Source organism: Vigna umbellata, chromosome 4 (genome assembly GCF_029865625.1).
Source record: "Vigna umbellata cultivar VRB3 chromosome 4, Vumbellata_1.0, whole genome shotgun sequence".
In the NCBI taxonomy this organism is placed as follows: domain Eukaryota; kingdom Viridiplantae; phylum Streptophyta; class Magnoliopsida; order Fabales; family Fabaceae; genus Vigna; species Vigna umbellata.
Genome location: NC_142168.1, coordinates 36,315,346 through 36,340,354, shown reverse-complemented (window position 1 = coordinate 36,340,354; position 25,009 = coordinate 36,315,346). Strand labels below are relative to the sequence as shown.

Sequence of the window (25,009 nt, the reverse complement as noted above, 5' to 3'; positions counted from 1 at the left end):
TATTGTATATTATGATTTATGATTTATCCACAGTGTAGTATGGCCTATTTTTATTTGAAGTATATCCAAAGATATTATGAGGTATGAGAGGGATATTTTGTCACACATATCCCGAATCTTCTATATAAGAGAATGTCTGAACCAGAAAGTTGTCTGCAAGAAAAAGTAAGAGGTGGAAGTAAGATGAATCCAGGTGATCTGTTCGGTCACATAGGATCCATAGTTGGTTCCTTGATATTTGTTTGGGCCATGTTTAAGCAATTTTTCCCTTACCAAGTTGTCAACCAAATTGAGAAACACTCCCAAAGATTGGTGACTTATGTATACCCTTACATCCAAATCACATTCAATGAGTTCACAGGTGAGAGACTGATGCGCAGTGAGGCCTATTCTGCCATAGAGAACTACCTCAGCTCCAAGGCATCAACACAAGCAAAGAAGCTCAAAGGTGACATAGGGAAGAACAACCAGTCACTTGTTCTCAGCATGGATGATCATGAAGAAGTAGGTGATGAGTTCAGTGGTGTGAAGCTTTGGTGGGCCTCTGGCAAGCACATTTCCAAGGCACAGTCCACAATTTCCTTCCACCATCCTATGTCAGATGAGAGAAGGTACTACAAGCTCACTTTTCATAAGAGAAACAGAGATGTGATCTTAGGGACATATCTTAACTATGTTATGAAAGAGGGTAAGGCCATTAAGGTGAAAAACAGGCAAAGGAAGCTTTATACCAATAGTGGTTCTTATTGGAGCCATGTGATGTTTGAGCACCCTGCAACATTTCAAACACTGGCTATGGATCCTGAGGAGAAGGAAATGATCATTGATGATCTCATCACATTCAGCAAGTCAGGGGGGTTCTATGCAAGGATTGGGAGGGCATGGAAGAGAGGGTACCTACTTTATGGACCACCAGGAACAGGCAAGTCCACAATGATTGCTGCTATGGCAAATTTGTTAGGATATGATTTGTATGATCTTGAGCTGACTGCTGTGAAGGACAACACTGAATTGAGGAAGCTTCTGATTGAGACCTCAAGCAAATCTATAATTGTAATTGAGGACATAGATTGTTCACTTGATTTGACTGGCCAAAGGAGGAAGAAAAAGGAAAAGGAAGAGGAAGAGCAAGAGCAAGAGAAGAATCATCCAGGGCAAAAACAACAAGGAATGCAAGAGAAAGATGTCAAAAGTAGCCAGGTAACACTTTCTGGTCTGCTTAATTTCATTGATGGGTTATGGTCTGCAAGTGCGGGTGAGAGGTTGATAGTTTTCACCACAAACTATGTGGAGAAATTGGACCCTGCATTGGTCAGGAAAGGGAGAATGGACTTGCACATAGAGTTGTCCTACTGTGGCTTTGAGGCATTCAAGTTATTGGCTAAGAATTATCTTAACATTGATGCACACCATCTGTTTGGCACAATAAGTGAACTGCTCAAGGAAATCAAAATTACTCCAGCTGAGGTTGCAGAACATTTGATGCCTAAAAATGCTTCTGGGGATGCAGAAATTTACTTGAAAAGTCTGATTCAAGCACTAGAATCGACAAAGATGCAAGAAAAAGTTGTGCATGGTCCTCATTGGACTGAAAAATAGTCAAATAGTGTGGATACTTTTCTCAATAACTTTTAATAATACTTGATGAAGTATATTTAATACTCAGTGACATCTTTAGAACATTCATGAGCTGAACTTTAAAAAATTGTAGAACTGCTACACCTGTCCTTTGTGGCCTAAAACGTTGTTCTATGGTCCAATCTAAGTGGTACCTAATTGATGACCTAACAAAATTTTCCAACAGACATATGCTGATGATTGGAAATGCATAGAATATGTATGAAACTAGTGATATGATAAACTCATGATGTATACCTTTATACGCAAGCACGCACTTCATCTTCATTAGACTGCACTAAATCCAGAATTGTGATAAGAATGGTGTAAAGTTGAAGAAAAGGGAATGCAAATATTATTAAATAACACATACAAACAATAGAACTGATGTTGCAACAAATTCAGATTATATATTATATGGATACAATACTAGTGTAGAAATATCTATTTATTTTTTAATTTACAAAATAAATGTACCCGATTAATTATTCTTAAAATTAAGATAATTTTAAGAATGATTAAAATAAGCCAACAAAAGAATGATTTTAGCCAACCATATGTCTTTAAAAACACATTTTTCTTATAAAGATGGTTTGAGGTGTATTACAGGGATAAAAAGATTATTTAATTAATTTTTCATTCAAATAAAATTTCTTTTAATTTTTTCAATGACTTTATTAATTATTAAGTCTCAAAATAGAAATAATCAATAGTGAAATAAAGTTATAAAACTAATTTTCTATTTAATTTAAATTTATAAAATATCTTTGCTTTTATAATTTATATTTTTACTATCATTAAATAATTTAAAATGTTTTGAATTTTAATTTTTATATTTTATATTTCATAAATATTTGAAAATACCCTTCAAATGAAGGATAGTTCTCTAATATCCTTATGTTAATATGCTTGCACAAGTTGTTCTTCAGGTCTGGTAGTGAGTGGTAGAATGAATAGTATACAATACAACTAGTACAATCATTTTGCAAAAAATAGAAGTACTTCATACCACTTTAAAGGATGAAATAGAACAGTTAACTAAAGAGGAAGAAGTTAATATGCTAATGAAATTTCTGGTGAAAGAGTGAGAAGGAATGCCACAGTCCATTAGTATTTTAGATTAGTTCAGTAATTTCTCCTTTTTGATTGAATAAAAGTTGTACCAGTATTTGACATGTAGTTTTAATGACTTTTCTTTGGTTATACTGTCTTAATACGAGAGAGAGAAAAACCGTTTATGGTTATTGTTTTTTCATCTACTTTGAATATTTGAATCTGCTAAAAAGCTCTTATTACCACCATAATTCTCTGTATACTGCATACTCCTACAGTAACAGCTAAAAGAAAAGGTGTTTTTTCACTTAATATGAATGTCAAACTATATTGGCTGGGATATTTCTTATACTTTTTAAGGTTTAATTACCTACTTAGTCCCTATGTTAGGAGGTAATTTTCTGTTTAGTACCCGGTTTTAAAAATGTAGGCATTTGGTACCTATGTTTTGAAATTTGTATCAATTCAATCCTATCCAGTTAACGACGTTATAATTGATGCGAGAAATTAAGGACGTTAATGAAGATGCATTCAAACATTTGATAGCTATTCCACCCAGGCTATCATTAACGTCCTTAATTTCTCGCATCAATTATAACGCCGTTAACTGGATAGGATTGAATTGATACAAATTTCAAAACATAGGTACCAAATGCCTACATTTTTAAAACTGGGTACTAAACAGAAAATTACCTCCTAACATGGGGACTAAGTAGGTAATTAAGCCTACTTTTTAAATATAAACTACTTCTAAGAATGTATGATAAACAAATATATATTAAACAGCTACAATTAACTAATGATAGTAAATTAGAAACTGGGTATCACTTGGTATTTTTTAAGGGGAAATGATACTTCGACAATGACAACATTTTGACACGGGCCATGTGTCAAAATGCCATTGGTGCACGTGTAATTGGTTTTCAAAAATTAATTTGACGTGGAAAATGAAGATTCAGAGTGCGAGTTTGAAGTTGTGGGGTCATTTGTGGTTTTCAGAATTTGAATTTTTAGGGTTTGGTAGAGAGAGAAACAGAAAGATAGTGAGATAGAGAGACTTCGTCTCCGTCTTCGTCGCACCCAGCCACCCTTCGAGGCGTTTGACGTCTGCAATCAGCCGACGCGGTTGCTTGCTTGGAGTGCAGAGGTGCTTTGGTGGCCGGTTCTTCGACTGTACCGGAGCATTACGGTGGTCGCCAGACCGTCGGTTGTGGTAATATTTCCGAACCGTAGACAGAGTCCGTCGACCTCTCTCCCCAGCCCGCCATCGAGTCTTCTTTCGACTCCTTTGATTCCGTCGAGCGTCGCGGTTCGTTGGCGACCGGAGTTCCGCCGGCTTCCCGTGTTGTCTGATTCCTTCACCGACGCGTTTTTGGCTGCCGCTGTTCCAAGAGGAGCCACCCACCCAGTCTGTCTTCTGTGTAAGGTCCTTGGCCTTTTGTTAGGGTTTTTCCCCCCGTCGATTGTACTTTGATTGAATTAGTGTAGATGGATTGCTCAAAAGAAGGAGGTTATAAGAATGTAAGTACATAAAATGTTTTGAAAATTGATTTGTTTGTTTGAAACTGAGTTTTTTGATTGTTTATATTTTGAATTTGAATTGTAGTTGCGTTTGCGGGTTTGGTCCGATACAAAAGCGATAGTCAACATTAATGGTATACTTCGAGAAACGAGTGCTGCCGGAGTTCGTGTTCCTCCGAGCAGCCACGAGTGCCGCCAGAGTCCGTCCTCATCGGACACGAGTTTTTGTTAGAGGACGCTCGGGCAACGCTAACGAAAACGAACGACCGTTCACATTACACGACCGAACGCGGTTAGTGTTCAGACACCACTACTTTTTGGACGGTCGGGCAATACGGGAAACGCTACCGAAAACGAACGACCGTTCACATTACACGACCGAATGCTCTAACACTCACTAACACACAGACCGAACGTTCAAAAGGTACACTCCGATCCAGGTCGAACGCAAACAATCACTAACACATGCCAAGATCGAACGCTAACGCTCGTTACCTGAGAACACAAAACCAGACGCTTCAAATTCAAACCTAAGAATCAAAATTAAGAAGAACGCTCACAAGCATTAAAACAGAACCAAGTTCGAACGTTAAAGCTCTCTGACACAACTAGGACGAACGCTTACTAATACACCCAAAACCGAACGCTTACTAATACACCCAAAACCGAACGTTTCAGATTCAAACCTAAGAATATCAAATTTAGATCGAACGCTTAAATCACTAAAACACCAAAACCGAACGCTCAGTCTAAAACATCAAAACCGAACGCTTAGACTGAAACATCAAAATTTGAATGGAACCATAAAACGCATAGTATGACCGAACGTTCATGCACAAATTAAACTTAAGCATAAAACGCAAACCCAGAAACACAAACCCAGAAACACAAACTTGAATGGAACCAGCGACTGAAAGCAAGCATGAACAATAAAATCCTACCATGGCAGCGTGAAAGAGATAATGAACAGTAAAACTTGCAGCACAATGAACAGTTAAAGCGTAAAATGAATAAGAAACTTGAGTGGAGAAACAGATTCAACTAGAAAATTTCAAAGAGACTGAGTTCAATACATGAAAATGGGAAAGAAACCAAAACCTAAACCTCCCCAAATGGGAAAGAAACCTAAACCTAAACCCCTCTTTTTCGTCCACCGAACAGTCGACACTCCGGCGGCACTCCGGCGATGCTCCGGGACAGGGACGGAAGCAGGTAGGACGAAGCGAGACCTTGAACGCGCCCCTAGTTCGCTGGGCCGGACGGAAGACGATGCCGTCTTCGCTTCGTTGGCCAACGTCGGAGCTGCGGCAGCCGTGAATCGGAACCGGCTGGAGGGGTTGAATAGCTCCGACACGGCCTTAAACGTTGTCCGGCGGCACCCCGGCAAGCACTCCGTTGGACCTCTCTCTCTCGAACTCCCTTTCTCCAACTCTCTCGGCCTCTCTCTGTCTAGGTCACAGCCTCCCTCCCAATGTTCGCGGTTCTCTCTCTACAATGTTCGAAATGAATTTCAAATTTCAAACTAAACTTCTAAACTTGCCCGCCCCTTGCCACGTCAGATTTCGGCAGCTTTTTCATTAAAAACGTGGACCGCTCACATTTACACACGTGTCCCGTGTTTAAATGTTGTCAAAACTGGTTGTCGAAGTATCATTTCCTTTTTTAAGGTATCAATAACATGCAATAACCAATACACAACTTTTATTGCAACAAATATCAAACAGAATCAAATCATTTGATTCCAGAACCAACCTTAATTCCAACAACAGAGGTGTAAACACTTCCTACTCAGATTTGTGTTCACCAGCACCTCCCCATCCATAAGGACAAAATGTTATTACATACTCTGAGGATGCACAACTCACCAATGGAGTAGGTGAGTCAAAAGCATAGCTAAAATAGTTAGGACAAGCATCCTTAAATATCTTTGAGTATACACTAGGCTTGCACTTCCCTGGACTCCCATATTCATTCCTACAACAAAACCTGTCATCATCAAAGGCCAAACAAGCACTTTTGCATCCCACAACTTCTCCCTTGGAATTCAGCACCTCAAGTTCAGGAGGGCACAACGCTCGGACATCCTTCAAGCACCCTTGAATGAGGCATTTGGGGTTTGTGATCTTGGGAGTGACAGACACAGGGATGTTGTAGCCATCAACAAGGCTAACATCATAGTAATTTGGCTTTCCTCCTTGAAGTGAAACTTCAACCAGTGTTGCTGGGGGAGTGCCTATGAGTCCATTGCATGCTAGTCTTCCATCACAGTCCCCAGTTTCACAGGCTGGTTTCCAATTTGAACCAAAATTGCAACCTGTTCTTGCCCAGATTCTACCATTCCATGTCCATGGTGCTATCACACGTTCGGTTTGACCTGGAGCAAGGTAGAATCCTCCATCTGCTATCACTGGTTGGCCACTGTTTGGTGCAGTTGCTGGCCATATTGGAAAGGGACATTTGTTGTGCACATAGAGTGCAACTTGATGCGCCTCTGCATTTCCTGCATATATACTTTTCATTCTTAGCAATTGAATTTAATTTGTTTACATCATCAACCATTGAGAAACATCAGATGAATAACTTTTGAACTAATCCTTATAAATGTCAATAAACAACATGACAATTTCTGATTAAATGATAACCTAAAATCCATTTGTACTGACTGCTCACACACTAATTTCTACACATTGTTATAGAACAATCAATCAGAGTTCATACAAGTTCCAAAAACTAAATATGTAAACATTAGAGACAACCCACTTCAACTGTTAACCTATAAGCTATATTAACATGAAAAATAAGATGAATATGGAATTACCACAGTAAAGGGAAGAGCAGATCAGGAAGAAAAAGAAAGCCACATTACACTTTGGCAGCTGCATTATTCTGAATCTTGGTAAATGAATGGTATGAACACCTAACACACTTTTACTTTTATATATATATGTATGAGAAAATAAGTTTGTTCTTGAATTTTACTCTAAGATTTGATGTGGATAATCTTAACATAAAAGGAAGGAAAAGGGTGATGTTGACCCTTAAGCGTACATGGTCTTTGCTTGAAGGAGAACAAAGCAATAGTTAACAAGTGGACATCAGTAATGAAAATGAATGTTTGTTAAGTTAACTGCTACTGTAGACCTATATATAGATTATGCTTAAATTTTATATATATTTTTTTTATAATGAGGCATTGAATATGTAATGATTATGTCAAAATCGCCATCTTCTAGTAAGAAAATAACAAATTTAACATTATTGTAGTATTAGCTACTGTTAGTTTAACATCAAAGATAAAAAATATTAATTAATATAATCAAAGTAATAAAAGAATATTTTAAATTAAGAATTTTATAGACACTTTGTTAGGTTTCTAATCAATAAACCTAAATAAAACCTCACTAACACACGCGGAGAGCTCACACTGAACACTGAATAATCTCTACACGTATTATTAACAGCAAGAAAGTCAGATACAGGACAGTTATGGGAGCCTAACCTCCCCCACAGGAATAACAAATCCTGTACAAAGAATACAAGTAGTCCAAAAGTGTCTTTCAGCAGATAACTACTACCTATATATACAAGTCTAACCCGCGCCCTTTCTAACTGTTAAGACAGTTAGAGTAACTAACTCTACTAACTCTTCCTTCTCCTCTCATAGACTCTTAGTCTCCTATCACACTTACTTTAACTAAAATAACATAAAACATTTAACTTAAATATATTTTAAGTTAAGTCCTACAATTTGCAAATATTGTCATGGATCAATTTAATGTTAATAAATTACTTTTGTTACTTTTAACAATTTTTTAATGTTTGTTCCTATCATCAACGAATTTAGTATGAAAAATATAAATTATTATTAAAAAAATTGGGTTAGTTTTAATTGTATAATTCAATTATGTAGTATATTTAATATTCTTTTTTAAGTACCATAATCCTATACACTTTTTATAAATTTTTTAATAAGCTATTAGCGATAAATTATAAATTATGTAATACTTCATTATATTACTAGTTAGTTTTTTATTCATAAAATATTATTTAAAATAATATTTCATATAGTTTTATCATATAATAATAATTTTATTGGTATACAAGTATTACTGAGAATATACAATATTAGTATATAATGTGTATTGAAGACAACAGCAACAGATAGAATGTAAAATTAAATTCAAAACACAAGTAGGATCATATTTCAAGTAAGTTGGTGATGAATCCTAATATGTGGAAATTATTACTTCTTTGTATTAAATATATATATATATATATATATATATATATATATATATATAATATTGTTTGAATATATTTTGATTAAATTTCTATTAATTTTTTTATGATATATTAAATGAAACGTAGGAAAAAAATTGAAAATGAGAGGGTTGAATAGATTTTTTTTAAACTTTTGAAAATAAGTGTTTTTACAGTAGACGGTTTGCAATAAGTTACACTCTTAAATATTTTTAAAAGTATTTAGAAAAACTTTTAAAACCAAAATTAATAAAGCAAATTTATTTTTATACCGATTCGTTCTAAATTGAACTATATCCAATTCTTTCTTAAGAGCTTAAAGATTTTACTAAAAGATTATAATGAGTTTAATTACTCTTGTTTTTACAACCAACTCAATAGTTAGATGAGTTTCACCACTCCTCTTTGTCTAATTGATTGGACCATTTAACTTTACTAAGTCAAACAAAGTATTTTAATTTACTTGTGAATATACAAACACATCAAAGGTGTTTTAGGAAACAAATACAAATTATAACTTTCACAAAGAGGATAAGATTTCATTACAAATAAATTGAAGACTTGTGATAAACTTTAATTTTTCAAAGACAATGCTAGACAACGAAATTTTGAGAGCATAACAATAATGAGTGTATTATGCTTATCTTCTCTTCATACAATTATCTTTATATAGTCTTTTTTGAAAAAGATATGGTCGTAGGTAAGTATCCTTTTGGTATGAAGTCAGATGCTATATGTTTTTGCAAAGATAGCTTGTGTGGATGCAGAGTACAAAGCACTTGAAAACATTTCCATAATGTCTTCCTATCTCTTAACATTCTTCTGATCTAATGCAAAACATTTGAAAAAGCTTTGTACTTTTATAATTTGCACATATAAAGAGAACACAACACAATAGATAAAATAATACTATACATACATGCATTTAATACGTTATACCTTAAGCTTTTAGGCAATGTATGTGTAGTTAACGTTTAAACAGTTTATATTTTTAAAGTAATGTTGAGCGTTTAGGATAGTGTTCATATGATTACAATGTTTAGTAATCTTATTTTAGAGAGTTTATTTTATTAAATGTTATTTCGTTAAACATAGTTTGTTAAATTTCAAAACATAAGTTATTAGATGATATTATCTCATTAGACGATGTTATCTTAACAATCTTTCCAATTTTAATATTTAGCAAATACTCATGCTAACACGAAATGTATACTATAGAACATTGTAAAAAAAAAATAAGAAATAATTTAAAATATTTTGTCAAAACTATCATGTTAGTCGAATTTCATTATAGCTCTTTGTATATATTTAGAATAGGAGGTTCATACTACCGAAGTAAAGCAATTGTTCAATCTAATACTATCAAAATCTTACGTAAAACTTTATTCAACGAAGTATAAAAGCTTTAACGAAATCTCATAGCAAATGTCATCGATATGGAACATTTTCACACAAGCTATCAAAATATATACAATCATTGAAGCATCAAAGGATATTATATATACGTATAATGCTCGTATTATCAAAGCAATATGCATATGAATGATATATGGCTTCTCATAAGTTACAAATAATTTTCCAGAGCATATGTAGATGCATGAATGTAATGTCTCAAAGTATAAATAAAAAGAATTATATTAGAGCAAAGAAATAGAAGAGAATTAGAGTGAAATAAATAATAATCAACTGAGAATGAACTTGCATAAATAAATCTTAGGAAAATATTTTTTTAATAATTTTTTTTATAATCTTTTAAAACAATCTATGTGATAGTTTGTGATTGATCTATTTTAAATATATGAACCAATGCAATAGTTGTCAAAAAATTATTAAAAAAGATTGTTAAAATATCATGGTAGTAATTCTTATCACACTTTAAACAATGTATTAATATGGATTAGACAGCATGTAAAAAAAAATTCTCTAAACGGTAAACTCCCCCTGGTTAACATAGTTCAGAATGCTTGAATTTCTCCCTCGTATTTTAGTTGAGTAAAATAAATTTTAAAACGATAGTATATATTAATATATATTAAATATTAAACTAAATAAGTATTTATTAATTTTTAAATTAAAAAACAAAATTTATTTATTTTTTGTTAAATATATTAACAGGATTTCAGAAACCGTTTAACAAACTTTTTAAAATTCTGTTTTTAAATTTAAAATGAAATAATAATGTAGTTTAATTTAAAATTTTGATGTTATTCAATATATATTTATATTTTAATAATTATTAAATATAATTTCTGTTAATATAATAGTTATATTAAAAGAGTAAAAATAAATTAAAAATAATTAGAATAAAGTAATAATGAAAATAATAAAACAAACATAACAAAAATATAAAATCTGATTATATTAGAGTATTAAATTAAATGTTTATTAAAATTTAAATAAAAAACAAAATTTTAAAGAAATTTGTTAAACGGATTATCATGTATTAACAATCTGTTAACATGTTTTAACCAATTTTAAAATCTGTTTAATAAATTTTTAAATTTTTTTATTTAAAATTTAATATATATTCTTAGTTTAATTTAATATTTTAAAATTATTTAATATATACAATAATACAAAATCCTATTTAATATATTAAATTAAATATTTATCTGATTTCGAAATCTTATTTAATACAAAATCCTATTTCGAAGTCAGTTAATCAAATCGTTAAAGATGTCAAATATCCATTAAAAGAGATATAGAATGAGTTTAATAAAAAAGAGAAATAAAGTATTCATTAAGATTAATTATGGAATTTTTGAAACAATTGGAGTTGCACACCGAAATCCTTGCCATTATATGAATAAAGAAAGTTAACAGAAGAGAGAAAAGGCCCAAATTATCAGGACCCGGCCCATTCCGCATCCATGTTCTAATTTTAGGGTTTCTCCTTGCTTATAAATACGCAAAGCAAGGGCTTAACTCACAGGGTCTCAGTATGTTGCCTCTTCAATCTGTTAAGGTTTCAGTCAAACAGGTTCCTTTCGATTAGGTTTCTTCGTTCTCTCAAATTTTAGGATTTATGTTTCTGTATGCTATTTTCTTTCCTTCTTTTAAAATCATGTGATGAGGAAAAAAACTGCAACAATATGATTGGATTCGTTCCATGATTCCTTGTATTTAAGTCTCTGATGATTGATTTTCGACTGCCACCATTGTTTGAAATAGGTTCTTTTGTATTTTTGTTTTCTAATTTTGAATTTGCATCTCCCATTCTTTTCATCTTTATTCGACAAGATCAGTAAGGAGATGTGATGATTTTTACATTGGTCCGTGTTTCTGAATTACCGTGACCGACAAATCTTACCAATTTCTGATCTCCAATTACAGGTAGAACTATTTTGTTGTTGTTTCGTTTCGTCAATTGTTTTCATGCGTATATTGTGATTTGTTTTGGCTCAGTGATTTTTTTGCTTTAATTGCAGTATACGCTATTCCGATTTATTACGTGAGCGGAAATTTAATTGTGTATGAGAGCCATTAATTTGTTAATTTTCCAATTGTTTTTATTGTTATTCACGTAATACCTATTTTTGATTAACGTTTTTTAATTGTTTGATTTACATCTTGTTCTGCGATGATGATTTACGAATAAAATTCACATGTCAGACTTCAGAGATTTAAAAATCAATGAGAATGACAATTCATTTTCTGAGCGGATCTTCTGGCATTGTTTGTATTATGCTATTTGCTATTATTGCAATGATTTAGTTGTTCTGTTTGATATAATTTCTTTGACGGGAGATTTCTGATCTGGAGTCTCGCACTTTTTTGAGGGCAAACAAATTGTGTTTGCATGTTCTCAAGTAACCGTCATAAAACAATTCTCCGGCGTGACGGAGCTGCCCTTAGGGGTGGCATCTCCGCTAGAGTGGTCTCATATTCCATTGCCTTGTGGAGCGGCGTCGCTGCCTTTACCATTTGGGACTGGCCATGAGACAAACATTCTTTCAACTGAGGTATTTTTGTTTATTAGTTGTGTGTTGTTGTGCTAAATGGTGTTTAAAATGTCATTTTTAAATTTTGTTTGCTGTCTTTTGTTGTTTTATATAGCGTTCTTCAGTGACAGGATTGCTCGTGTCGTACAGGATTGGGTGAACAGGTCTTTTGTGTTAAAACATTTTGTAAAGTTGGAAGATTGTTGTTTGAAGTATATAATCGTTCGATAGGTTTTCGTAATTTTTTATTTTAAATGTAAATTTTAGTGATTAAAATTGTTGTCATTATTTGTATAATAAATAATTATTTATTTAAATTGTTCTTAGATAAATATATTTTTTATTTATTTTGTGCTGTTTTATTTGTTAGCTAAATTATAAAAAAAACAAATAATTGGTGCGTATTTAGAGAAATTTCCTTCTATGGAAGTGTAATTTCCATTTCTATACAAAATAAATTCATAATATTTTTAAAAATATTTAATAATGATAAAAAATATAAATTAACATTCATACAAATTTCATAAAATAAGTTAATTTGGAATTTAGTTTTAGCACGGCAACAACTTTATTTCATTAATGACTGTATCTTATGAGACTTAATAATTAAAAAATAAGTTGAAATTATTTGATTGCAAATTTAATGAAATAATTGTTTACCATTCTTCTAGAAGTCTATCGTTAATATTCAAACAACCAACCGTTTTAATACGGTGACGTTGCATTTCTGGTATAACCAGTAAATATCCATTTTCAGAAATTTTCAGATTTGAATAAAAAACTTTGATTAAATCCAGATAGTAGGGTTCTTACAATGTAAGAAATTCGACCACTTCTTAAAATAGAAGATGATTTTGGAAAAATAAGCCTGAATCTACAAATGATTCAAAATTCATTATCTTTGGACCAACAATACTTCTTGTATACAATGTAGGAAATTCGACCACCCCTTAAAATAGAAGATGATGATCTAATTATTCTTCTACATAAGATGGTCTGACATGGGTTCCATCTTCTACCTTAGTGAGGGTTTCTTTTCCCTTACCACTTTTTCTTGGCCTTTTGGTTGATGATGAGGCCATTTGACAATTTCTTGAACAAAGCAATTAATGAAAACAATAACAAAGTAAATTATAAGAAATTATTTATATTTAAAAATAACAAGGACAAACCATTACATCGAAACCATAACCATAACTTACAAATTGAAGATGGATGGAAAAATAAGTCATAATTAGATCACAGAAACATTATTGAATATAATAGTAATACAACTAGTCAGATAACACTTCCTAACAGTCACCTCCCGAGATCATTTTACATAATTTATTCCACCACTTGTGTGGTGGAAGTCCCATCAATCTCTTTGTACATGTGGGGTTTCCACATAAGAAATCATAACATTGCTCTAGCAAATTTTTATCAGCAATGTTCATAGCACTCAACATTTCATAAATGTTCGCCTCTGTATATGTGTAATTCGGGATGCGACGAAAGATCTCTGTTTGGGAACGTAGTATTTGATTTCTATCTTCCATTGCTGAGACTTGACGCACGACTGCATCAAAAATTACACCAAAATGTACATTTGATGAGCTTAGTACATTTGCGAAACCGTTCAGGCTTATCAAATTGAGAATCAATGACATCGACCATAGGTGCCTTTCTTTTCGAGCCTCGTGAGGATGAAGTTCCACCGGATGAGATGGAAGACACAGATTGAGTCTGTCCTGAACTATATTAATCCACAGATGGAGGCGGTGATGGTGGAGTTGGGTCTCTATACCCCGTCCACTCAAGTTGTTCTGGAATGTACTCAATATTTTGATTCAAATCAACACTGACACAAGGACCAACCCACTATCGACGTGCTTGACGAGCGGTCCGAACACCACTCCCAGTAGCTCGATCAGCAGCCCATAACTCCACCATTAAATCGTAGTGTTTCATAATATTAACTCTCCACTTTGCCGCAGTTGGCCTCGACTGAAACAACAAACAGAACAAACACACTGTTTCATTTATGTATTATAAGGATCCACAAAATCTTAGTTTTTTTTTAAAAGTACTTCAATGAGGTCCATCCAAACTTCGTCCTCAGCTTGAAATGTCATACTAACCGGGTTCCACGCAAATCCACTCAATCCAGAAAACAGGTCATGTACCTCACGCCATTTATCTTTCAACACTTTCTAACGATTTTTAACATTATTTTTTGTAATTGCGACATACCCAGAGCTATGAAGATGATCAACTATGTTACTATATGCTTGGGATGTCCAGCTTCCGTCAACCATATTATCGATTCGTGATTCCTCAATCATAAAGTGTAGAAGATGTGCGTCCATGTCCTCTGTCCACTTCATGAACTCTCTAGTAAGAGCAGAGGACTCAATGGCGGCTGTCTTACCTCTGTTCATTTCATACCTAATTCATAAACAAAATGGTAAGAAGTTAACATTAAACATCCTTAATATAATGTTCTTGTCATACCCATAACATCAAATACTCATACAACACAATAAAATACAATAACTACGAGTTTTGATAATATCGCCACATATGATCTGCTATAGAATCCCTTATACTACTACCAATCTTATGGTCCTCTTCTCTAACTTGAGATGATGAAACATTATGGTCTTCCCTTTCATTCAACTCATTATCAACTTCAGCAACTAATGAATCATCGTTATCCACGTCACGAAGGAAGTTGTGTAAGATACAACAAGCTAATATAATGTTTGTCATTGTCTCCAATCCATAGTAAGATACAACAAGCTAATATAATGTCTGTCATTGTCTCCAGTCCATACTATAATCAAAATCATGCATTCATATATTCAATAAACATAATTGGTATATACATTAATACATTCAACTAATCATTATAAATAAACAACAATAAATAACATAACAGAACAACAACATTTCATATCTTTATTATGAACTACATACATATACATATAACAAATCAAATTCATATTTCAAATATGAATACATTCATATATTAAATAACATAGAAATATAAATCAACATAATATATTTCATTCATATATTGAAACTCTTAAAGCTACATATAACCACCATTAATTCAATCATTCATATATATATATATATATATATATATATATATATATATATATATATATATATATAGGTTTGCTAACGCGCGTACGCCTGTTTTTCAGTTGGTACATTTTAGCAATGTGTACCGGGTTTTAGTAGACCAAAAATACCCTTATATATTATGGATTCCAAGTTTTAAGGTTAAGGGTATTTTAATAATTTTCATTCTCAAAACTTAAAAAAAAAAAAAAAAGAAACCCCCAAACCCTTACTCACCTCTCTCATTCCTCTCAATCCTTTCTCTTTCATCTCTCTTACTCCAACCTTTTCTCTGTCATCCCTACGGTAGCCCTAATTGAAAAAAATCAGAAACACATGCCTTTAAAAAAATTTCCTTTGTAAAGAGTTGAGTTATTGACATATTCACCTTCAAGGCAAAGGTTCATTCAAGATCTCTTCAATTTCATCATCTTGACTAACCTCTCTAATTTCATCATCTGTATTTGTTGAATCATCATCTCTAAAAAAAACCCTCCAGGCCAATTACCAATTCTTTCGGATGTTATGCTTGTGAAAATTAGATAAAATTATATACGACAAAAATTATAAAATGAAAACTCATTATAAAGTCATTTTTTGTAAGAAATTGTTTAACAACTGAGTGTTTCTGATTTTTTTTCCAGGCCAATTACCAATTCCTTTAATGTCATTATGCTTGTGAAAATTACATAAAATTAGATAAGACAAAAATTATAAAATAAAAACTCATTATAAAATCATTTTTTGTAAGAAATTGTTTAACAACGAGTATTTCTGATTTTTTCCAAGTCAATTACCAATTCCTTTACGCTTGTGAAAATTGGATAAAATTGGATAAAATTAGATGAGACAAAAATTATAAGATGAAAACTCATTATAAAATCATTTTTTTTGTAAGATTGTCTAACAGCAAGTGTTTCTAATTTTTTCAATTGGGGCTACAGTAGGGGATGACAGAGAAAAGATTGGAGAGTGAGAAAGAGGAAAGAGAAAGGGTTGAGAGGAATGAGAGAGGTGAGTAAGGGTTTTGGGGTTTCTTTGTTTAGTTTTGAGAATGAAAATTATTAAAATACCCTTAACCTTAAAACTTAGAATCCATGATATATAAGGATATTTTTGTCTACTAAAACCCGGTACACATTGCTAAAATGTACCGACTGAAAAACAGGCGTACGCGCATTAGCAAACCCCATATATATATATATATATATATATATATATATATATATATATATATATATATATATATATATATTATAGCGAAATCATCTTTAACACTTACCTCTTGAAGACGTTCAACACGTATGCACAGTTGAAGTTGGATTCACAGAGAAATTTCCACAAATGAGGGGCACTAGGATTTTTCGTCCAATCACACAACCAATTTGTCCTTATGTAGATGCTACCTAGAATTCTGAATTTACAAATTCACTCTGAAACAAACCTAACCTGCAAATATAATTATATGAGTTCATTAGATAACAGCCCCATTTTTCGATGCTTGCACAAGAGTGAAATTAAGTTTCAATGTTACATTCAACTTTACCACTTTGCTCTACTGATGCACCACAGTCCCCCACTTTCACAACTAACCGCATAGCCACCTCTGTTACCAATGCATCTGTATAAAAAATGGTTAAGAACTCATACTTAAACCATCCAAGTCATGACACTTTGCTTTCATTTTCAACAAACAAAAAGAAAACAGTAATTACTTCCATACAGTACCAAGTACACACAATGATACAAAATGATGCTGTTGATTCACCTCCACCACCTTTCGTAGCTCACACATTGCTCCACGACGTTGGCAATCTCCACCACTTTCACGCACGTACGTCCACCACGATCACAATACCTCCAACCAGTCAACACATGCATCACAAACACACTGTCAGAGCTCGTGATCTTTCACCCACCACCATTCACTCCTCTGCATGGACTACATATCTTTCACCCACCACCACTCACCCCTACCATACCTCTCCACTCCAGTTAATCATCTCCTCCACGGTGTCGTCCAAGAACAACCCTGGTTGAACGCTTCCATCGTCTGCTGCCGAGATCGTTTTTGAACCTAATACCCCAAACTGTAACCGAATTTATTTTCTTCCACAATATTTCTTGGCCCGTAACTGGATACACCTTTGAGGAAACCAAATACACATGTGCAGAAAAATCTTCATACCACTGTAGCCGATTACGTTCTGCTATAACTGAATACGCCACCCTCTTCCTACACTGTACATCGTCTTCTTCGGCTCTCAAACACGCAAATTCATCTTCTTCAAGCCTTTGCTTCTTCATGCCATCAACACGGACAACGTCGTTCTTCCTCCCCGTTTACAAACCTGCAAATGAAAACCAACAATATCTGGTTGCACATACATCATAATAGCTTCTACTAACCTCACCACTTTGTCTTCCTCGTCTCAGCAAAACAGCCAACAACTCTCCCTTCGCACACAGCTTTCAACACTAGCAACCAATATATTATGCTTCTGATCCCTCAATAAATATAACGACCTACCCACTAGCAACCACATATGAAGTCCGTGTTCTGGTCAATGGTGCTTTCATATTCATACTACACTTTCACTGTGTATGTGCAGGAATCTTTGCTGTTGAATGACTTTATGAAGCAAGGTAACATCAACTGAGGAAAGCTCAGGAATATTTATGTAACCAAGCCACCACGCCAAGCCAAGCACTCTCGTGTATGTACAATATTAAAAGTAAAAGCCTGACCACCATTCAACTGTTATCAATTTTTTTTTATAAAGTCTTTCGAATTGGTTCTGTGTAGGAATCAATTATACATGGTTAATAGATATACATGGATGAAATTTAGGTAATAAGTGGAGGACACACATGACTTTTCCCTTACTATCCGCGCAAATCTCTTCCATGTTGGAGCTGACGAAAATGGACTGAATCCTGCAAATCCATCGTCGTTGATCCCTCCTTATCCTCTCAAACGAAGAACACAACGTAATTAAATCATCACTCGTAATTTCGCATTAACAGTGTTATCCGTTCATGCGAACACAATCTAAACGTTTAAATGCTCTTTCCAACTTAAAGCACCTTTTAAACAACAATAAAAAAAAAAGTTTTCTCAATTAAACAATAATTTTAAAAATTTAACTTAGAAGCATTAAAAGGTTTTAATAAATGATCCAGTTGTACACTAGTTTGTAAAATTGTTAAGATTTATAATAATTGATTTAAAATTCAATACAAGTATTTTTTTTAATTAATTAGCAATGTAAAATCTGTAATCCTTGAATAATGAGAATGTCTAAAATTAATCTCTAAATTGTTTTAATTTAATTCAATTCCACTCATTCATTATATTTTAAAATTTCATTATTATATTCAAATTAGAATTTTAATTTGATAATTCACTTTTTCAAGTGCTGTTTTTCAATCCAAAAAATCCATTGCTTATATTGTTTTTCAATCAAAATTAAGATGACTTTTAGTATAAATTCTGTAAATAATTTTATACCTTTTTTTCCATCAAAATTAAAATTTCACTTCTATAGTATACAAAATAAGTATTTGTATATATTTTGAGATAAAACTTCAATGGAGAAAATCACAAATACAACACAAGTATAGAATTTTTTCTTTCTTTTAAATCTTCAACCATAGATTCTGTTCTGTCCGAAAACATGCCATTAATATCTCAAATTCCATAATCATAGAACCACCCTTAACCCCTTATCCCTCTTCCTTCCCCTCCCCAAAATTCAGCTTCCAAGTTTGCGTTTTTTTCACTCCAATTTTCACCCCAAATCAGAAATGCAAGTTCTATCAGCCTGCAATTTGTGGTCAGTGGGTGTTCCAACCCGCACAAGAAGAAGAAGAAGCTGTGTCCTCAGCCGCCGTGAGATTTGCTTTGATGGAATGTCCTCTGTCTGCTCTCACTCTCAACACTCCCCAAACGACGCCGTTACACCCACCAGGTTTGCCCCCATTACGCTGTCTATCCTCATTGGTTTTGCAAATTGAGATTTCAGTAAAAAATTGCACTGGGTGTGGGCCTTTTGTGGTTGCGTTTCAAAAGTTTGAGTCTTTGTGAGTGCATTTTCATTCTCAAACTAGGGGCTGTTTGGTTTGGAAAAGCATTTTCTGTTTTACTGTTTTCAAAAGTTTGCATAAGAAACAGCGGGAAAAAAAAACAAAAAAAAAGTGTTATTAAACACTGACATGACAGCAAAAGTCATCAAATTTATCATACATGACAATTTGTGATTGAATGACAATATAAGCTTACATTAGGACTGCATAATTCTTTTTCTCTTTCGTAATTAACTGTGAAAACATAAGTTTTTCATGACAAACTGCAATTTGGTGTGTCTTTTGTGGTTGCGTTTGCAAAGTTTGAGTCTTTGTGCATCCAAGAGTGCGTTTTCGTTGTTGGTGTTGTTTGTTTTATGTGGGATTGAGACTTTGATTGACGTGTGCATGTTTGATTGAATACCATGTAGCGGCAGCACTATTCGAGTTCAAGATAAAACTTTGGATTTTGATGAAATGGTGAAGAATCTTGTTCTATCTCCAACACGACGTGTGTTAGTGGCGAGTTTAACTATGTTTTCCTGTTTATGTTCTTCAAGGTACATGTCAGGTCCGCACGGTTCTGCTTTTGTGTTCAACTTGTTTGATTGGTTATATGTTCGTAAGTTCATAACTATTGCTATGTATGTACGGGATGGTAAAATTGTTAGACTTTCGTAATAATTACTTTGGAAAACATATCTAAAGCAATTTCTAAGAATAGTTCCAATCCAATACTTCCTATATTCTCTTGCTAGTAATTCTCCTACTTACTAGATAATGAAATAATAGAATATTTTCTATCATCAAACGCATTTTCTTTTACATTTAATACTTTCTTTATAAAGTGTTATGAGGATTTGTAGGAAGATATAATATTACCCAATATAATTATTTGACCATGTAAAAATCTTTGCGCCCATAGTGCATGACAATTAAACTATTAACAGGGTATTGTTAATCTGCTAAAATATTTATATTTATATTTATATTTATATTTTTGTAAATGCTAGTAAGATGGATCAGCTTTGGTTTGGTGTATTTGACTAGTAGTTTATAACATGGACATGGAGCTGTGAGTTGCCAATGGTGGGAGGAAAATTTTCTGTAGTCGGAGAGAAAGAAATTTGAATCTTAACCTTTAATTTTATTTTTTTAACTTTGTAAAATTCATATGATATTAGAAGAAAAAAAAATAGCCATTAGATCATGATTGTACGCTGGACTGTGTGAAATGTGTCAGCAGTTATTCTAGGAACCCGATGGTGTCAGGAGTTCATAGTTGTAATATGTCATCAATTTTAAATACATAACTGGTGAAGTGCAGTAATCCAATTCTAGCAGCGTGTTTTAATTTTGTGTTTTCTTTCATTATAAGCATATTTTTGCATTCTTTTATGCAAGTCTCTTTTTAGTATTTACCAGCAAAGTTTATCTTCATGTCATAACTTGTAAATGTACAGCCCTAGCATTGGGAGATCCATCAGTAACACTTGAAGAAGTAACCCCTCCTGTGTTTTCTTCTGGGCCACTCTTTCCCATAGGGGTCAGCTTTCAACTATAGCCCCTCTTTTGTCTGTGGTGGCTGCATGGCACATTTTCTATACTGTTGTAGCAATAGTTAATTCCAATTCATTGTGGTTTTCAGGATCGAATTGTCCAGCTATTTGAAAGAAACACATATTCTGTTGTTAACATTTTTGATGTGACACTACGTCCTCAGCTTAATATAACTGGTGTGGTTGAGGTACCTCAGTATTTAATCTATACTATCTTATTTTAAATCATTTTAAGGTCTTATCAAGGACTCTATTTATTTTTTAATTATTATATTGCGTCTATCTAATAAGCATGATAGATTTTTTTATTCTATCCTACAATAGAATATCAAACAGTTTAATTTGTTTTTTGTATCTATATTACCAGATTCCTGAAGGAAATGGTTCTGGAGTAGTGTGGGATGAGGAGGGCCACATTGTGACAAATTATCATGGTGAGAATCAGGCAGGGACCAGTTTCTATGTTTTGTTTTGCTTCAATCTTTAAAACAACACACACACATTTAGCTTTTGATCTCTTCAGTAAGATTTTGTTGAGCTCTCCATGTGAACGGGCTTAGGTTTCTCGTATGTGGATCAGGCCTTTCTCCTGTATTTGATCAGATTCAGCTGGACTTCTTGTTTTGGCATGTGTATTTGATGTGACAAGTATTTGTTGAATTTTGTATCGTGCTTTTAAACATCTTTTGATTTATCTCCTCTTTGCTCCTTTCTTTGAATTCTTCAGCTCCATTTTTCTGCTTGCCTACTTGCCTAATGTATTTGCTGTGCTATGATAGAATGCTCTGTACTGTGCGCTTGTTAATTTGTATGCATGTTTTCCCAATCTCAGTGTATACGGTAGGCTTGCAAGACCAGGTGTACTTGTGATTGTTACATTCTTGTATTATTCAGTAGTTGGCAATGCCCTTTCAAAAAACCCAAAGGCTGGTGAGGTGGTTGCCTGAGTTAATATTCTAGCATCAGAAGGGTGAGGCTCATGTAGACTGTTTTTTCTTTGCATATAATGTCCAAATTCTGTTTGAAACTAACATGTAATTCTGATTTCTACTATATAAAGGTTACAAAAGAATTTTGAAGGTGTACTCATTGGAGCTGACCGTTTAAAGGATCTCGCTGTCTTGAAGGCATGATTTCTTTTTTACTTTCTGAATTTATTTCTTCTGTAAATCATAACATCTCTGTTGCACTCTATAACTTTTTATCTTCCAAGTTGGATATTCTATTGTTGTTACTGAGGTTCCTAGTAATATGAGGTCTTCTCTATGTTAGTTTCTGTTTTACTTTTATAATATTCTATTCTATTCCATCAAATGATTAATTCATCATTCAAATTCAAAAGGTTTGTCTTCTTCTTTAGTTCATCCATGTTACTTGTGCATTAAAATTATGGTGGCTAAAAGTTGCTTTCTTGTTAATTAAACTCGTTTGGATAGTTAATAAAATTTGAGCATGCATGTAACATACACATGACAAGTATTAACAAATCCACAAATACAGGTAGATGCCCCTAAAGATATTTTAAGGCCTATCAAGGTGGGGCAATCATCTTCTCTAAAAGTTGGGCAGCAATGTTTGGCAATTGGAAATCCATTTGGTTTTGATCACACCCTCACAGTTGGGGTTATTAGTGGACTTAACCGAGATATCTTTAGTCAAACTGGGGTAACAATTGGTGGTGGTGTTCAAACTGATGCTGCAATAAATCCTGGGAACAGGTTACACTAGGCTCCTTAAATAAATGAACTAGAAATAGTTCCCTTTCTTGAGTTTGGTGCTGTTTACTTGGTCAAAATGTTTTCTTTTTCTTTTCCATGATGGTATTGAGTGTTAACTGGTTGTTATATCAAATGCTGCATTTCTTACTTTTCCTATGATGTTTACAGCGGAGGCCCCCTTCTCAATTCGAAAGGAAGCTTAATTGGGATTAATACTGCAATATTTACTCAGACAGGCAAGTTATTTTACCATTACAATCAGAAGGAATTGTACTACTGAACATTGATGTATATATGAAAATTATAGCTGAGAAAATCTTTCGGGTTCACTTGTTACCAATCTTTCCTTCATTACATTGTTGATCCATTCACTTTACTTTGCATGGCGAAATGACTGTTTAAGCTGCAAGTTCTAGTTGCTGTTCTAGTTTTGCAGGGTTCATGCTTTTGTTTCTTTTCTTGCTATTGCAGGAACATCAGCTGGTGTAGGATTTGCGATCCCATCTTCAACTGTATTGCGAATTGTTCCTCAACTCATTCAGTTTGGAAAAGTAAGTGTTTCATGGAGCCAACATATGCAAAAAGAATCTAGCTAGTCTTTATATTTGCTGTGATATCCTTATTAATATGACAAGGTTTCATGGTTGGTAGATAGTCCTTTTATGATTTAATGCAAAAAGCACGTTATTTTTTCTAGATTTTAATCAGAGAGAAAATGCTTTGTTGTTTTGTTTGGGAAGAAAACACAGGAAAACAACTGTTGTATATAATATTTATATATAATATCTGTTTTGACAATGTAGCTGCATAATTTTTAAGACCTATGTATTTATGGCTACATTTACATTTTGTTTCATAATTTGTCATTCAAGGTTGTTAGAGCTGGTGTAAATGTGGATATTGCGCCGGACTTAATTGCAAACCAACTTAATGTTCGAAATGGAGCTTTTGTTCTTCTGGTAAATCCACAAGATTCTCTTGTTACACTGTAATTAAACTTTACTTATTGTTAGAGATTCCACGTCGACCCGAAATAAGACAAATTTATAATATATAATGAGTGAGTGCAAGCCTCACTTTACAATTTGTGAGATTGAGTTAAGTTTAAAGTGTATTTCTTAACACTTATAAATCATTCTTTAACTCTCTTGAACTTGTGTTCCTCAGGTTCCTGCAAATAGTCTTGCTGCCAAAGCTGGTTTAAATCCCACCACAAGGGGATTTGCCGGAAATATAGTCCTTGGAGATATCATTGTCGCAGTTGACAATAAGCCTGTGAGTCCTCTTCTGAAGATTTTTTTAATTAATTTCCTTAAGTGTTTGTGCCATTCTCTCTAATCATAGTTAGAGTTTGATTTCAGCAATGCATATGATAAACTTGTGTTAATTTATTTGATAATAAGTTTGGTGCATCCTTTGCAGGTGAAGAGCAAAGCAGAGTTGTTGAAAGCATTGGATGAGTATAATGTAGGAGATAAAGTGGTGTTGATGGTTCAGAGGGGCAGTGAAAAGTTGGAGCTGCCTGTGGTACTTGAGGAACAGAGTTCTTGAAATGGTTTTGGTTTATATGTATTGATGTGTTGTTATACACCCACAGATGTATTATATTTGCAGCCAAAAGAAAGTAATTCATCTGTGAAATCCAGGGTCTTATAATAGAAGTATGGTATAAATAATTGCATGATTATCAAAATACTTCACTCTTGAAACAAAATCCTGTGCATTCTACAACTCATTTTTCACTGATTTATATTTACACAATATACTTTTTTATGGTAAAAGTTATTGAATAACACTGGTATTTTTGTATCTTTTATGTAAAATTGATTATGCATATAATTAACCCTTGAGTTTGGGGTAATGATGAATTAAGCCACTTGGGTGAAGAGTGAAACTGTTTGAATATACGAAAGAGTAAGTGAAAATAAGTAGATGAGCATATATATTCATTTAATAAATTGGAAACAAATTTGCATCTTTTATTAAAGCAATATTACAATGTGAATTTACTCACCGGTGAAATTCGTTATACAAATTAAAATGCACATTATAAAAATAGAGAGGGTGTCCTCTCTCTCCTCTTTCTTTCTTATTCTTTTCAATAAAATCCTTAAATGCAAACATATACAAATCCCTAAACCCGTTAAAATACCCCCTTTCTCTACTC

The 25,009-nt window shown here is 33.3% G+C and overlaps 2 protein-coding genes, 1 long non-coding RNA gene, 4 other non-coding genes and 1 pseudogene across 7 annotated transcripts; 7 read left to right on the top strand and 1 right to left on the bottom strand.

The window, feature by feature from the left end:
* The first annotated feature begins 117 nt into the window (after nt 1–117).
* LOC124839096 (AAA-ATPase ASD, mitochondrial pseudogene) lies at nt 118–1,686 on the top strand (annotated as a pseudogene).
* Nucleotides 1,687–5,198: 3,512 nt separating this feature from the next.
* LOC124839094 (thaumatin-like protein) lies at nt 5,199–7,204 on the bottom strand. Its single transcript, XM_047314837.2, has 2 exons — nt 7,010–7,204; nt 5,199–6,691 (listed from the first exon to the last, which is right to left on the bottom strand). The coding sequence occupies exons 1-2, from the start codon at nt 7,071–7,073 to the stop codon at nt 5,976–5,978; spliced, it is 780 nt and encodes a 259-aa protein (XP_047170793.1). The 5' UTR covers nt 7,074–7,204; the 3' UTR covers nt 5,199–5,975.
* A 4,097-nt stretch (nt 7,205–11,301) lies between these two features.
* Nucleotides 11,302–12,739, top strand: LOC148200041 (uncharacterized). The gene is made up of 2 exons (XR_015785682.1): nt 11,302–12,413; nt 12,508–12,739. It is a non-coding gene; the product is annotated as an uncharacterized LOC148200041 (long non-coding RNA).
* On the top strand, nt 11,511–11,591 carry LOC124839104 (small nucleolar RNA Z199). The gene has a single exon (XR_007028900.1). It is a non-coding gene; the product is annotated as a small nucleolar RNA Z199 (small nucleolar RNA).
* LOC124839100 (small nucleolar RNA SNORD18) lies at nt 11,701–11,775 on the top strand. The gene has a single exon (XR_007028896.1). It is a non-coding gene; the product is annotated as a small nucleolar RNA SNORD18 (small nucleolar RNA).
* On the top strand, nt 11,850–11,933 carry LOC124839106 (small nucleolar RNA U54). Its single transcript, XR_007028902.1, has one exon. It is a non-coding gene; the product is annotated as a small nucleolar RNA U54 (small nucleolar RNA).
* Nucleotides 12,024–12,116, top strand: LOC124839102 (small nucleolar RNA R64/Z200 family). The gene has a single exon (XR_007028898.1). It is a non-coding gene; the product is annotated as a small nucleolar RNA R64/Z200 family (small nucleolar RNA).
* A 6,397-nt stretch (nt 12,740–19,136) lies between the features above and the next one.
* Nucleotides 19,137–24,483, top strand: LOC124820785 (protease Do-like 8, chloroplastic). Its single transcript, XM_047292547.2, is given in 13 exon segments — nt 19,137–19,471; nt 20,003–20,136; nt 21,029–21,111; nt 21,214–21,312; nt 21,492–21,558; nt 22,019–22,094; nt 22,185–22,251; nt 22,625–22,842; nt 23,011–23,078; nt 23,314–23,393; nt 23,715–23,801; nt 24,010–24,117; nt 24,265–24,483. Coding segments are annotated over 13 exon segments (1,380 nt in total). The 5' UTR covers nt 19,137–19,307; the 3' UTR covers nt 24,394–24,483.
* Nucleotides 24,484–25,009: the final 526 nt, after the last annotated feature.

Coding starts and splice junctions, on each gene's coding strand:
- LOC124839094 (XM_047314837.2), bottom strand. CDS start 7,073: ATGCAGCTGCCAAAGTGTAATGTGGCTTTCTTTTTCTTCCTGATCTGC. Junction 6,692..7,009: donor CTGCTCTTCCCTTTACTGTG/GTAATTCCATAT, acceptor GTATATATGCAG/GAAATGCAGAGGCGCATCAA.